Source organism: Neomonachus schauinslandi, chromosome 7, assembly GCF_002201575.2.
Source record: "Neomonachus schauinslandi chromosome 7, ASM220157v2, whole genome shotgun sequence".
Lineage (NCBI taxonomy): Eukaryota > Metazoa > Chordata > Mammalia > Carnivora > Phocidae > Neomonachus > Neomonachus schauinslandi.
Genome location: NC_058409.1, coordinates 31,828,425 through 31,844,497, shown reverse-complemented (window position 1 = coordinate 31,844,497; position 16,073 = coordinate 31,828,425). Strand labels below are relative to the sequence as shown.

Sequence of the window (16,073 nt, the reverse complement as noted above, 5' to 3'; positions counted from 1 at the left end):
GGCAGAGGCTGTGGCTTTCCATCAGGCCGAGAAGGAAGGACTTGACGGAATCTCAGATACTTTGGCAACCCCCAAAGCCCTGACCCTAGATCACAGGAACACATCAAGGTTACGATGGAGCCAAAAGCCTATCTCTGAGTGTCCAGGGTCCAGGTGCTCCACGTTCCCACTTCCTGTGATAGGACAGGCAGTGACTGTCACTGAAGTCCCAGGCTGCCTATCCTACCCTTGGGCCCCAGGGTAGCTCAGCCAGCCCCCAAGGCTTCTGGGCCGGAGGCAACGCTGACCTCTGCTTGGAGCCCCAGCGGGATGGAGCAGCCCACCCTGGCTCTAGAGTTCCCAGACTCATATTCTTGCACAGAGGTGACCTGGTCTAGCCCCAGGTGGAAGCAGGAAAAGGCTCCTGAGTCCTCGCAGGCCCTGGGAAACCACGCCATGGGATCCTCACCAGGGTGTGATCAGTCAGCTGTGAGTACCTCCGAGGCCAGCAGCCAGGTGGTTGGGAAGCTGTGAGGGGCCTGGGGACAGCCAGTGCATGTAAACTTGACAGCAAGCACTGGCAGTTAAAGGCAGCATGCATGTATGACCAAGTGCCGGGTGTGTGTGTGTGTGTGTGTGTGTGTGTGTGTGTGTGTGTGTGTGTGTGTGTGTGTGTGTGTGTGTGTGTGTGTGTGTGTGTGTGTGTGTGTGAGGGTGTGTGTGTGTGTGTGTGTGTGTGTGTGTGTGTGTGTGTGTGTGGGTGTGTGTGTGTGTGTGTGTGTGTGTGTGTGTGTGTGTGTGTGTGTGTGGGGTGAGGTAAGCCCATTGGTGCATGTGACCAGTGGGTGTGTTCTGCAGGGAGGACATGCTTGAAGCCTGGGTGTGACCTATACTGCCTACAGATGCATTGTTTGACGGGGAGGGTGGGGGGCAATAGGGATGGTGGACATTAACAGTGAAGTCACCCATCAAGGGAGTAGAAAGAGGAAACCTAAAGGCTGGCAGAGCAAGCTGGCTCGGGGGTCAAGCAGGCTGGGTGCAGGAGTAGATCTGCGACTGACTCCACCCAGGACCACGCCCCCACCCAACCCCGGCCATAAAAGATTACTGGATGCCAGCTGGCAGGGATTGGTTCTACTTCCGCTCACCTACAATCACCACCACCTCCCGGTACTCAGAGTCCTATCCCCACTTTGGCGTTCCACGCAATCAGTCCAAATGGTCCCCCAAATCAGGTGGAGTGCAGGCAACACTGAGCTCCACGCCCCCCTCCCCCCCACGACCCTCAGCCCCACCCCGAGAGGAGCGGATGCAAAAAGTCCCTTTTGGGGATGGGCTGCTTCTCCATCGCAGCCCACAGGTGTCACCCTGTGGACACCTCACCTGGCTCCGCTCCCGCAGCGTATTGGAGCGGGACCGGTAGGCATCAGGCTCCAGCGCCAGAGCTGAGGGCTGCTGGACACTGAGGGGCCTGAGAAAAGTGAAGTCACTGCCATCCGAGGCTGGTGAGAAGCACGTCCTGTAGCAGTGGCTCTGCGGGTCCGAGGGCCGCAGCGTCACCTCCATGTACTTGAGCGTGCCGTCTGAGCTCAGCTGCAGGTTGGGACTAGACTGCTTATAGAAGTCCCGAGAGGGGGAGTCCTGGGGCCTGCAGCATTGGCTCCCACCCCCATCTGCAGCTGTGTGCCCCCGAAGGCACTTAGCTGACAGAAAGGTGAAGGTGACTAAGGATAAGAGACTGATGGCTGCAAGAGCCACAATGAGGTAAAGGGTAAGGTCTGAACGCTCAGGAGGGTGTGAGAGGAAATCATTGGACTTGGGCATTTCCTCGGGATCCTCGTCCTCCAGAACCAGCAGCACCGTGGCTGTAGAGGAGAGGGAAGGGTCACCGTTGTCCCTCACCAGGACCACAACCTGCTGGGTGTCAGAGTCATCCTCCCGTAAGGCCCGGGCCGTGCGCACCTCGCCAGTATGTGCAGACACCAGGAACAGTCCTGGAGCCGTAGACTGTGGCAACAGTGAATAGGAGAGCCATGCATTGTGGCCTGCATCAGCATCCACAGCTGTCACTTTGGTGACCAAGGAGCCGGGAGGAGCAGAGCGAGGGAGACGCTGGGGGACTGAGAGTTCCCAGCCAGGTCTTGGGTGCAACACAGTTGGCGCATTATCATTCTGGTCCAGGACAAACACATGCAGAGAGGTGTTAGAATGCAGTGGGGGAGAGCCAGAGTCTTGAACCCCCACCATGATCTGCAGCATTTGCAGCAATTCGTAGTCAAAGGTGCGTTGGGCAAAGACTCGCCCGTCCTCAGGGTTGACGTATACAAAGGAGGAAGCTGGGGCTCCCTGAATCTGATTCCCCACAATGGAGTAGGTGAGGTGAGCATTATCCCCGGTATCTGGATCCGAGGCAGCCACAATGCAGAGAAGGGAACCTGGAGGCCGGTTTTCTGGGATGTAAGCAGTATAGAGCTGCTGACTAAAGTAGGGTGCGTTGTCGTTAACATCCGAAATGTTGAGCCTGATGGTGAGATGTGTGTGCAGGGGAGGTGAGCCCGCATCACTGGCCAACAGTTCAATGATATAGTGGGAGGTGGTCTCCCGGTCCAAAGGCTGGCTGGTTAGCAGAGAGTAGTGGTTCTCAGAAGGCTTAATCTGAAATGGCAGGTCCGGGGAGATCTCAAGGCTCACCTCACCATTTCTCCCTGAGTCTCGGTCCCGCACATTAAACAAGCCCACTACTGTGCCCACCGGTGTGCTCTCCAGGATAGGGTTGACCAAAGAGGCCAGTAGTACCTCTGGGGCATTGTCATTGGCATCTCCCACATCCACCTGAATCATACAGTGGCCTTCCATGGCTGGCTGTCCCTGGTCACGGGCTCTCACATGAATTTCATAGAAACCTGACTCCTCAAAGTCTATGGGACCCAACACGTGGATTGCTCCACTGCTAGGGTCTAGGCCAAAGAGATTACGCACTACCTCAGATGTATGGTCTCCGAAAGAATAGTCTAGCTGGCCATTGGTGCCCTCGTCTGGATCAGTGGCATTGAGGCGGAGTAGCGGTGTACCCACGGGTGTGTTCTCTGGGAGCCCCACACGAAGAACTGAGGCCTGGAAGGTGGGGGCGTTATCATTGACATCCAGCACTGTGACGGAGATGAGGGTAGTCCCTGAGCGGGCTGGGATGCCCCCGTCCACGGCAGTGAGCACCAGGTGATGTCTTGCCTGGGCTTCACGGTCCAGCTGCCGATCTAGCACCAGCTCTGGGAACAGCTTCCCATCTTTTAGTGTCTTCACATTCAGAGAGAAGCGGCTGCTGGGGCTTAGAGTGTAGAAGCTCACGGTATTGGTGCCCACATCCGGATCCTGGGCACTATCCAGAGGGAATCGTGCCCCAAGTGCAGCCGATTCTGAGATGCGTATCTCTCGCTCCGAGGTGGCAAAGCTAGGAGAGTTGTCATTGAGATCCAGGATCTCTACCTCTACGCGCATCAGTTCCAAGGGGTGTTCAGTCACCACCTGCACAGGCAGCAGGCAGCTCGTAGTGGCTCCACACAGGCTCTCTCGGTCAATCTTTTGATTCACTGCCAGAGCACCACTCACCAAGCTCAGCGAAAAATAGTGTCCATTCTCCTCAGACCCCAACCGCAGTCGGCGGCTCAACAGATCTGTCACCTTGAAGCCTAGATCCTGAGCAACATTCCCCACCAGCGTCCCCGGCTCAGACTCCTCCACCACTGAGTAACGAAGCTGCCCGGACACCCAGCCCCAGCAGCACAAGGACAACATGCACAGCACTTGCCATTTCCCAGCGAGCTGTGGGGGTGTCTCAGGCCCCATGACCCAGAAGGCCCTTCCTGGACACTGACTCTGTGCTGTCCTGTCTCCAAGGTAGACCCAGGTCTTGGAATGTAGCAGCTGAAATCCCTTATGTCTCCTTCCAGCCTCTTAAAAATTGCTCCGAGGTCTGTCTGCCTGCAGCAGTTCTTCTTAGTCACCAAATGGCGGGGGTGGGGGGGGGATGGGAACTGAATCTGAGTGGAGCTGGGGAACAGGGGGAGGAGAGGTGGGCAGGAAGAGCAGATCCCCCACCTCTACTCTGAGTCTGATTGGCCAAAAAGTCTGTCTGCTCTCAACCAATTATGAAGTCTCCTTGGTCCTGGAAACCTTAGGAACAGGCAAATCTGTGTCAATGAAACCTCCTACCTCCCCACTCATTTCATGCTGCAGGTTGATTCAGCCCCCTTGGCAGCAAAGTTTGACAGCTCAGATGGTGCTCAACAGGGAAGACAAAGTGGTACAAAACTTCTCAGTGTTCTGTCCCAGCAACTTCCCTCAGGACTTCAGAAGCTCCCACTACTTCGCTTAAACCAACAAAACTGTGTCCTTCCAGGGGAGGCAAAGCCCATGTGAACGCCCCTCCCCCATCCTGCCAAACGCTGCTAAGTTGAGAGAAAAGATTTGTTAGGATCCTGTCAAGCCTTGTTCTGACTCTCCATCAATGCTTTGAGGAATCTCAATGGCAGCTGATGGTTCCAGGACTCAGCTTTTCTGAGCTCCCTTACTTGAGCTGTGGAATGAGCGTAATAGCTCGTGGTAGGGGGAATGTTCCCGGGACTGATCCAGGTCCCCCAGGAGAGTGACTAGAAGCTAGGCACGGTTTCCAGGATTTATGGTTTCACAACTCGACTTAAAGACTCCCAGAGTGGCTGTCTCTGAGTTCCTCAGCTGTAGACCAGTTTTCTGACATTAAGTGATCTCACTTACATCGCTTTTCCCACCAAAGAAGTGATGCTCCCTTGCCCCCATTCTCTCGTATCTAGCTCAAATCTCGGTGGGGACCTGACTGGGATTCCTGAAGATCTGGACTCTGCTTGTACCTTGATGCCTCCCTACCCGCTCGGCTCTCTCCTCTTTGTGCTTCCTGCTGTTCCAATGCAGAGAGTTCTCTCTACGTTGGGTTAGGGAGTACTTGATACTGTGGGGCAAATATATTAGTCCCCCTCAATTCACTGGGAAATGGTAACCTGGAGTCAAGGTAGTCCAGAATGTGGCCTCCTCATTCAGGAAGAGAAAGACTCCTCTTGGGTTTAGGCGACTGCCTGGGACATCCTACCCTGGTGCAGCAGAGCCTTCTACGCTCCCACACTCCGGCAGCAGGCTTCCACAATACCCTGACTCTTGCTCATTACCTTCATTTCTTACCCTCAGATAAGGGCATGACCTACCCCAAGTACTAATCTGTGACAGCTTCCCGATTATTCACAAAACACTTCTAAAGCACACCATCTACCACACAGTTACACTCACTATGGACTCTCACAGACAGACCAATGGTCGCTGGGACGTGACCCAGCCATAAGCCTGCATCAGAATAACCCTCAAGCATTGGCTGAGCCTGCAAAGGTCTCACCTCTAGCCCATACAGAAGATCAGAGGGTGGGCAGCTCGGGCGAACAGGTTCCCCTGCCATAGGTGCGCTGGGTGACTTCACCATCATGAAGCTATCGCTCCGAGTGGGTGCAGAAGCCAAAGGTGTACAGCCATGAGAGTGGCCGCCCACATCAACAAACTTGATAGGGTCATCTGACCCTAGCTGGATTCGGAGGATCCCATTGGAAGGAGGAAGCCCCTCCCTCCTTCGAGAGCGGGTAAGACAGGCACAGGTTCCAGCAGGAAAGCAGGGCACTCCACAGGCAGCCCCGCGCAGACACTTCGAGAGTAGTGCCACGAACGAGCCAAAGGAGACAAAGCAAATTGCCACTAGTGATACGGCCAAGTAGAGGGTCAGGCGGGATTCTCCTTCCCTTGGAGCCGAAGATTCTCGAAGATCGGGGACAACTGGATGAGTGTCTTCCTCCAAGGACACTAGTAGAGTAACAGAGGTAGAGAGTGGTGGGCTACCACTATCCTTTACCACAATGACCAGCTTCTGTGGTGGGAGATCAGCTGGGATGGGAACTGCCGTCCGTACCTCCCCAGCATAGCGAGACACCGCAAACAGGCTGGGGTCTGGGGCCTCCAGCAGCTGATAGGAAACCCAAGCATTGTAACCTGAATCCAAGTCCACAGCAGTCACCTTTGTGACTAGGTGGCCAGCACCAACTGATGGAGGCAGTGCTTGAGGACATAAGGAACCAGGCCTGGCCCTGGGGCGGAGCACAGCTGGGGCATTGTCGTTGAGGTCCAGCACAAACAGACGAACTGTCACGGTGCTACTAAGAGGTGGGTTGCCCCGATCCCGGGCCTGTACCTCAAACTGCAATGTCTGTGTTTGCTCATAATCAAAGGATCGAGTAGCATGAACAGCTCCTGTCTGGGGGTTCAGAGAGATAAAGGAAGAAGCTGAAACATCTCTATTTCTGGGCTCCAGAAGAGAGTAGGAGATAAGTGCATTCAAGCCAGAGTCTGGGTCAGAGGCTGCAAGGGAACAAAGCAGGTCCCCTGGGCGATTGTTCTCAGGAACAAACACCTCATGTGACCTCTGGAAGAAAGAGGGTGGGTTATCGTTCACATCTGAAATATTGAGGAAAATAGTCCTCTGGGTACTCAGAGGAGGATTCCCAGCATCAGAAGCAGTGACCATGATGTCATAGCTGGATTTGGCCTCTCGGTCCAAGGGCCCAGCAGTCACCAGGGAGAACTGGTTCCTGAAGGCAGACTTGAGGGCAAATGGCAGGTGGTCAGGAATATGGAGGCTCACATCTCCATTTGACCCTGAGTCAGGGTCCTGCACACTGATGAGTGCCACTACAGTGCCAGGTTCTGCACTCTCGGGAAGTGTCCCAAGCTCTGAGGTCACTGTGATGTGCGGGGCATTGTCATTTACATCTAGGAGATCCACCCGAAGGCTGCAATGTTGCTCCATGGCTGGAGAACCCCCATCGCGAGCCCGAATATCAAATTCATAGTAATTCTCACTCTCAAAGTCTAGGGGCCCCTGAAGGGTAAGCTTTCCAGTAGTTGGGTGAAGGCTAAAGAGGTTTCTCACACGATCAGGGGTGTGACCACTGAAAGAAAAGGTGACGTTACCACTGGGACCCAGGTCTGGGTCAGAGGCATTGAGCTGGATGAGCAGCATGCCGGCTGGGGCACTCTCCAACACACTAATCCTGTAGCTGGATTGCTGGAAGGCTGGGGCGTTGTCATTCACGTCCAGCACAGATACCCGGAGCTCTGCGGTGCCAGATCTCGGGGGGTTCCCTCCATCCACAGCAGTCAGCACCAGGCGGTAGTCTGACTGCTTCTCCCGATCCAAAGGCTTCTCCAGGAGCAGCTCTGGGACCAGGCTGCCGTCGCTGCGCTTCTTGACATCCAGTGCAAAGTGTTCGTTGGAGCTTAGTCTATAGCTGCTGATAGAATTGCTCCCCACATCTGCATCCTGAGCCTTTTCCAAGGGGAAACGCTGTCCTGGAGGAGCGGCCTCCCCAATTTCCAAGTCCAGCTGCTGCCGAGGAAATCGGGGGGCGTGATCATTCACATCCACGATTTCTACCTCCGCTCGGTACATTTCCAAAGGCCCTTCGGTTACAAACTCCAGGGGCACGATGCAGCTGGTACTGAGTCCACACAGTGCCTCTCGATCAATTGGATTCTTGATGAGCAGGGCTCCGCTGTCCAAATCCACACGGAAGTGTCTTTGGTTCACCTCTCCAGCAACCTGCAGCCTACGAGCTGACAGACTCTCTGTATCCAGCAGGAAATCTTGGGCGACATTCCCTACAAAAGTCCCTTCCTGTGACTCCTCTGGGACTGGGTAGCGGATCTGCCCACAAACGTAACCCAGGTGGCAAATGAGGAACAAAAGGGTAGCCCCCCAGCAGATTTCTACCCAGCTTCCCACCTTGCGGAGCATTGCTGCTTCCCGCTAGCCCTCTACCTGGTCCTGGGAAGCAGAAGAAGCCGACCCGCCCCAAACAGCAACAGCAGCTGGAGACACCTCTCTCTCTTTCGTGGCGCCGCTCTGGCGCGCGGCTCGGCCGGCGCCGCAAGGGTTACGCGCCGTGTTTGCTGGTGGCGGGGTAGATTTGTCTGCCTTCCACCACCCGATTGGCAGACAGCAGCTCCTGGGCTCAGCCAATAGGCTGAGCAGAGAACATCCCAATAGCAGCAGGGTTAATGCGTCGCAGCACTGGAGGAAAAAAAAAAAAAAACACCAAAAACAAAAAACCACCTATCTTTTCGCCTTCCTCCCAATCAACAGCATTTCTTTCTATAGGTTTATTATCTCCATGAGAAGCAGACAACATGTATGTATGTTTTTTCCCCCCTAACACACAAACTTCCCCCGCCCCTTTTCGGTGGGGTTGGGGGCGGGGGGCGCGGGAAACAGACAGCCAGAGCCCTAGCAACCTGCAGCCCAGAGAGGAGTAGCCATTTGAGACTGGTCACTTTGTCCAAGCCAGTGTTGCCATCCACCAATATTCTAAATGGGTAGTTTCTGCCTCAGTCTGATGTATTAGAGCAACAACTAATTAGAAGCAGTGCCATATACTCAAAACTCCGCCCCTCTGCAGATTATTCAGAAACATATCCATCTCTTTGCAGAAAGACTTACACATTAGTATAGCCAATTAAATTTATGCAGCACACGTTTTTGTTGTAACAGGAGGTGCAGCAGAAACCAAATCTCTCTTATTCAGACACTAGCTAGTGATACACTGAATTACCATTCATTGATTTCAAGGACAGTATAGAAGGAGATGAAGCAAGGTGGAGGGAGCCAGGAGAGGGAGATGTTCCAAATCAGTAAAGAATCAGTGTGTCTGGGAGGCGCTAAGGACTAGATCTCATTACCTGGCAGAATGCTAATGTTCACAGATTTAATAGCTTCCTTGAATGATTGCGTTCAGCCACTAACAGCTCTGTGCCCACAAATCCCCTTTATCTGACACCATGGTATGCTTGATTTGTTGTTAATTACCACAAGAGACAGTTTCAAATGAGCAAGCTTTTACTTGGCCCCAGGGGGCCTCTTGGAGCTAGAGACTGGATTCACACTAGACCCTCCCAGGAGCCTGGCTACCACCTTGCACACACACAGAAACACAGATATCTCACACTGTAGTTACCTGCAAACTATAATCCTAGTGACAAACACATCAGGAGCACAGAGAGAAAAACCCAGCCTGATCTGGACATAAGATTTCTTAACTCATCTGAATCCTCACCTAGGTCACCACAGGCTGCAAAAACCACCAGCAAAACCCAGGTTTCTTATCCTCCCCAGATTTTTAACCAAACCCGTAATCCTCAGGAATATCCTTTTGACTCTGGTGAAGCTAGCAACCTACATTCTGGTCTCAAAGAGAGGGATCTGGCTTTCTGTATCTTTTTTTTTTTTTTTTAACCAAAAAACAACTAAACCTCCTCCCAGAGGAATGATGGAGGTATCAATCAGTCTGACCTACCAGGTGTTTGGGGCAGGATTCACTATCACAGTGAATGGCACCAGCATCAACCCAGCTGCCTCAGTCAGCAAAGGGGAGGGAGAGGCAGAGCCATCCTTGACTCATTCCTCTCCCTGACTCCCTATATCATGTCAATCAACAAGTCCTGACGATTATACTACAGTCAACACCTTCCATTTATACTATCACTGTGGTGGTTCAAGCATTTATCAATCTTCTCCTCAAGTATTTTAACAGCCTTTTAACTGTTCTCTTTGTCTTCAGTAGCAATATCCCCAGTCTATTTTACTTATGGGTGCCAGGATAATCGCTCTAAAACAAAAAACCTAGATGCATCATACATATGTGAGTTCAAAATTCTGCAGTGACTATCATCGATACAGAATAAAATCAAAACTGCTGGGTCTGGCCTAAAAATAACATAAGATCTAACTCCTGCCTACTTGCTGCACTTTATCTCTTGCCAAGACTGTTTTACAAACATATTTTAAGGTCCAGCAATCATGAAATATCATTATCCATCTGCATGAAATTCCCTGCAAGGATCTTTTTCCTTCTTCCCTTTTAGTTCTCAACTTAAATTCTTAGCTTTCAGCTCAACTTTATGTTCTCAGCTCAAGCATCACCACCTCTATGAAGTCTTCCTGATTTCCCCAGGCTGGCTTAGGTGTTTCTTTCCCTTTGCTCTGACAGCTTCTTGTGTTATGCAGATCTTCACTGTCATTTTTTTTGCCTCTGTTTCCTATGGTACTCTAGACACCATAATAACATGAAGTGTGTCTTTTCATCTTTTATAGTTGTCTGCACAGGGGGTTGCTCAATAAATGGTGAATTATTGTTATCATTAGTTCAATAGTAGTTATTGAATACGTAAGACTTTACATGAATACTTTATATTCACTATGCTTTATCTGACTTACTTCTAACTTACACAACCATTTTGAAGGATATTATCTTTATTTTATAAATGAGGAAACTGGAGTTCAGAGAGGTTGAGAGACGTGCCTAAAGCTAAACATCTACTATGTGTGGCATAGGATTCCCCCCACTCCCACCCCTGGTTTGTCTGGAAAGAAACAGTCTCTTTCTATAACATCTTAAATGATTTTTCTACTAGTTTGTCATCTGTATGACCGTAAACTGGCCTTTTACTGATGCCTTTCATATCCAAGAACTAGACCTCTTGCAGGTCTCAGTATTTGCAAGTTCACACCAAAACAAACAGGCATACAGTTGATTACTAGCACTGGAACATCATAAAGCCTTAATCCTACAAATCCCTGACTTGATCTTTTTCTACCAAGTGTGTGATTCTCCCATCTTTACGTGGTAAAAACAGCTTTACTGAGATACAGTTCACATACCATACAATTCATTCATTCAAAATTTACAATTTTGGGGCACCTGGGTGGCTCAGTCATTAAGTGTCTGCCTTCAGCTCAGGTCATGATCCAAGGGTCCTGGGATCGAGCCCCGCATCGGGCTCCCTTCTCAGTGGAAAGCCTGCTTCTCCCTCTCCCACTCCCCCTGCTGTGTTCCTTCTCTCGCTGTGTTTCTCTCTGTCAAATAAATAAAATCTTTTAAAAAAATAATAAAATGCACAATTTGATGGTTTTTAGTATATTCACATATACTAAAAGGATACAACCATCACCACAATCTAATTATAGAACATTTCTGTCATCCCTCAAAGAGGTTCCATACCCACTGACCAGCTCTAGATTTTTTAAGAACAGCTGCCCAGATGCTAGTGGTTTAGGAAGATTTTCTCTTTAGATGACTGAAGCATCCTCTTATGTCTTCTCTACATTGCTCCTCTAGAGCTATTCTATACACATATGTATTTTTATACCACATTTATTTATGTATTTGAGTATAGTTGACAGTGTTACATTAGTTTCAGGTGTACAACACAGCACTTCAGCAAGTTTATAGAGCTATTCTATAGAATATTTTAAGGTTGGGAAATAACAGAATTTTCTAAGTTCGGCCTGGCCCAGTAAGTCCGGTTCTGTGAACACCAGGATAACACTTCGCTTCATAAATGTGTTGATAGCCTGGTAGATTCTAGAGCAGTAGTTTCAAACTAGTCTGCACTTTAGAATCACTTGGGGACCTTCAAACAATACTGATCCCTGTGTCCCACCCCCAGGGATTGTGCTTTAATTGGTCTTGGGTGTGGCCCAGGCTTCAGAATTTTTAAGGGGTCCCCAGGTAATGCTAGTGTGCAACCAAGTCTGACAGCTTCTTCTTTCTGACTGTCATCTTTCCTTAGCCTTTCCATTTATGCCTCTACTTTGTCATTTCTGGCTGTCTCCAGATTTCCTCATTTCCAAGGTGTGTTTAAGATTGGGGGTGGGCAAATAATAAAAATAATAATAGTAATAACTAATAATTTTTTAACACTTAGGATACACCAGGTTCTGAGATTAACTTGGCCAAGGACTCATAGCTGATAAGTAGTGGAGCCTCATTTGTCTAACTGCCAAATCCAAGGGTTAATAACAATAATATATTTGTTAGTATACTAATATACTTTATTGGTCATAAAATAACAGTGGTTATCCCACAACTGGAAGTGTGTATCAGTTTCACTCCAAGACAAAAGCCTTGCAGTTACCTGCACATCAGCCTGAATAAATGAAAGCTTTACCTTTCTCAAGTTACAAATTTACCTACCTTTTACACTGTGTGTATACTTAAGAAAAATAATGCTGGAAGGATAGGGATTATTCACTGGGGGTACAAAAGAACTTTCAATTTGTACCATATGTTCTTTTGGATTGTCTGGATTTATTTTTAAAATAAATGGTTACTTTTACTTTTATAATTAATGGTGGTTATATCTTTAGATTTGGAGATTCATGTTAGTTATAATTATGTCTTTATACTTTTCTCTATTTTCCAAATTTTCTTTTTTTTTTTAAGATTTTATTTATTTATTTGACAGAGAGAGACACAGCGAGAGAGGGAACACAAGCAGGGGAAGTGGGGGAGGGAGAAGCAGGCTTCCCGTGGAGCAGGGAGCCCGATGCAGGGCTCAATCCCAGGACCCTGGGATCATGACCTAAGCCGAAGGCAGACGCTTAACGACTGAGCCACCCAAGGTGCCCCAATTTTCCAAATTTTCTATAATACTACTATACCATAAAAATATTTTGTAAGTAATATACACATTATTTCCAGCAGGGTACTTGACTTAAAACTTGAAGGACATCTAGAATTTTATTTCTTTCATAGAAAATCATCTGAGAACAAGGTACAGGATCTGCGTAGGCAAAGGAACATTATCAGTAAACCATTAGTTTTAATGAAGATGTAGCAATCAAATGAAAGATGGACAAATGAGGTACTATATTCCAAGCATCTGTCACTGGTTAGAGATATCTAGCAGCTTGTTCTCAATGCAAATGACACCAAGCTAAGTTCTGAGTGCTGAGATCTTGGCTTATCATTTAATGCCCCCTTAGCAAGATCGGTTAGTTGTGACGGCAAGTGAGTGCTGAGGGTGGGAATTGGGGCCACACATGAGTCAATCGACTCTACATTGTGTGGGTCCACAAACCACACTCTAGCCAGGCCATCCTTTTCACAAAGGCATGATGTTTGATCTAGGCAGGGCAAGGTGAAAATGTGGACGCATCATTAGGAAATCATCTTCATCACTAAAAAACAGCTCCATTCCTTCCTGAACCTGGTGCAGGCATCAAAAAGCATTAATATCGTTCTGGGATGCTAACGCTTACCTGTCCAGGAGGGGAGCTCTCTGCACCCAACACTTGCCTATAGAACACCGGATCACAGCTCCGCAGCGTGTTCTGGCGGCTGGCCAGTGGGCTGGCAGCACCAGGTTTCTTCAGCAGCGGGTCGCTGCAGCGTGAGTCGGTGGTGAGGTACACCTGATGGTAAAGGTGTGGTGGCATCAGGCCACCCCGCACGGCGTCTGCATGCAGAGAGGACCCTGGTGTTCGGTACAGGGAGCTCACTGGAGCTCGGTACAGGTCCCTGGACTGCTTCCACTTGTAAACTTTGAATATAATCACTCCCAGTACTGTGACTGCAAACCCCACAGAAACCAGGATTAGAGAGAGGAGTAGATAAAAGGTGAGATTTTTATTCTGCTCCCGAGGGGCAGAGCCAGAGGGGAACTCAGCCCGGGCTTCAGGAGAATCCTCGGTTACTGACACAGTCAGGGTTGCGGTGGTGGACAGTGATGGCTCCCCGTTGTCTTTGATCAAGACCATAAGAGTCTGCCTGGGCACATCTGTGTCCTGGACTGCACGGGAAGTGCTGACTTGACCTGTGTGAAGCCCCACGGCAAAAAGGCTCTGGTTGGAGTCTCCCAAGAGGCTGTAGGAGAGCCAGGCATTGTGCCCTGCATCGGGATCCCAGCCTACCACCCGTGAGACCACATGGCCAGGAGCGGTGGCTCTGGGCAGCATCTCCACCGAGCTCCGGCCAGGCCGGGGGTATAAGACCTGGGGGGCATTGTCATTGCGGTCAGTGACAAATATATTCACGCTGATGTTGGTGGTCAGGACCGGAGTGCCCCCATCACTGACATGAGCTGTTATTTCGAACTCTCGCCGATCTTCATAATCCAGGGGCACTAAGGATGACACGACGCCACTGTCACGATTTATTGTGAAATAGCGGCCCACTAGCCCAGTTTCAGCTCCTTGCTCCAAGAGAAAGAAGGAAAGGCGAGCATTCTGTGGGGCATCTGGGTCCCAGACACTTAGATTTAGTATTGGAACCCCAGGGATGTTATTTTCCTCAACATAAACATCATAGGAGGACTGGGAAGACTGTGGAGGGTTGTCGTTGATGTCAGAGACTTGTACCTGCACAACTGTAAGAGCTGAGAGAGAAGGGACTCCCGAGTCTCGAGCGGTAATGCTGAGGTTGTATTCTGGGACAGTCTCACGATCCAGGGCTGCACTGGTTTTCAAAGTAAAGTAATTCTTGAGCGAAGAAGTAAGACTGAAGGGGAGACCTGGAGGAACCTCGCAAGTCACCAATCCATTCTCCCCAGCATCCAGATCGATCACGCTGAGCAAAGCAATGACAGTTCCAAGCGGGGCATCCTCAGGGACTGGGCTGTACACGGAGGTGACTGTGATCTCTGGGGCATTGTCATTCACATCCACAACCTCTACCAAAACTTTGCAATGTGCTCCTTCTGGAGTGGCGCCTTTGTCTTTGGCCTGTATGTAAATCTCGTGGAGTTTCGTGTCTTCAAAGTCCAGGCGACCCTTGATTGTCAGCACCCCAGTTACAGGATCTAAGGAGAATAGGTCTCGCACACTGGCGCGGTTGTGGCTGCCAAAAGAGTAAATGATTTCACCATTGGGGCCTTCGTCCAGATCGGTTGCATGAACTTGCACCACGAGAGTGCCAGGGGCTGCATCCTCCAGGACACGCGCACGGTACAAAGACTGATTGAAGGTAGGTGCATTGTCATTCGCGTCCAGCACGGTGATGCGAATGGGAAGGGTGGCGGAACGAGCCGGAGTTCCTCCATCCAAAGCCGTCAGCACCAACTGGAGACTTGGTTCTCGCTCCCAATCAAGGGCGCGCTCCAGCACCAGCTCTGCGTACTTGGTGCTGTCCTCCCGCGTCTGAACGCGAAGCGCAAAGTACTCATTTAGGCTCAGCTCATAGGTTTGTAAGGAGTTGCTTCCTACATCGGGATCGTGCGCGCTCTCCAGCGGGAAGCGCGTGCCTGGCGCCACGGCCTCGCTAATCTCCAATTTCATTTCCCGGGTAGGGAAAGAAGGATTGTTGTCGTTGATATCCTGGATCACCACTTCGGCGCTTAACAGCTCTAGTGGGGTCTCCACTACCAGCTCCAGAGTTACAGTGCAGGAGGGCAGTGTCCCACAAAGCTCCTCTCTATCCAGGCGGTCATTCACGAACATCTCTCCAGTCTCCCGGTTCACCTCAAAGAACCTTCGGCTAGTTCCGGACAACACCCGGAGCCTGCGGGCTGACAGGCTGCCGAGGTCCAAACCAAGGTCCGTGACCACATTGCCCACCGCAAAACCTTTCTCTCTTTCCTCCAGGATCTCATAGCGAACGACGGCAGAAGCCCTGTGCAAAGCACAAAGCAGAAACAAAACTCCCACCACTCTTCCGATGCTTACCAGTCCGCTCCTCCAGGCCTCTGGGACCATCTCACTCAAAGGCAGTTCCTCTTAGCAGGGTCCAGATCTTTCCAGCTTTTTCGCTGAGAAACTTTCAGCGGGTTAGCGCTTGAGCGCTGGGCGCGGAGTCGGACATGGCTTTCCGGATGCCGTTGATTTGCTCGCCGGCTGTTCAGTCTCTGCCTCATCCCGGGGCGCCGAGAGGGGACCGGCTGAGGCCCGATCTCCAGCGTCTTCATTGGCCGACAGCGGCACGCAGAGTCCCAGCCAATAACTGCACGAAGAATGCGCTAGCGCCGGGCTCTCTGAGCGGGACAAACGCTACCAACAGGAGCTTCACTTTCCTTTGGCTTCTTTCCAGAGTTTAGGGCCAAAGCGTCTTGGTAGTTATCTGTACATCGGAAACCTGCCTTAGCCTGGAAAGCCAACTGCAGAGCGATGAAGCTGGCTGTTCTGCAAGTTTTCAAACCAAAGCCTATTGTACATTTTAATCGCTCTCTGTAATTGCAAGAAGGGAGGGTCAAACCAAACCGAG

The 16,073-nt window shown here is 50.5% G+C and overlaps 1 protein-coding gene across 3 annotated transcripts in view; it reads right to left on the bottom strand.

The window, feature by feature from the left end:
• LOC110590965 (protocadherin gamma-C5) overlaps positions 1 to 15,732 on the bottom strand; it is a 32,611-nt gene extending 16,879 nt beyond the window's left edge. The window contains exon 1 of one of the 3 annotated variants that reach the window (XM_021701845.1): positions 13,139 to 15,732. In XM_021701845.1, the coding sequence (XP_021557520.1) occupies positions 13,139 to 15,568 (2,430 nt within the window). In that variant the 5' untranslated portion in view covers positions 15,569 to 15,732. Of the gene's footprint in view, positions 1 to 1,362; positions 3,969 to 7,825; positions 7,838 to 13,138 lie in introns of those variants that run through there. The other 2 variants (XM_044916727.1, XM_021701844.1) reach the window with 2 other exon arrangements.
• Positions 15,733 to 16,073: the final 341 nt, after the last annotated feature.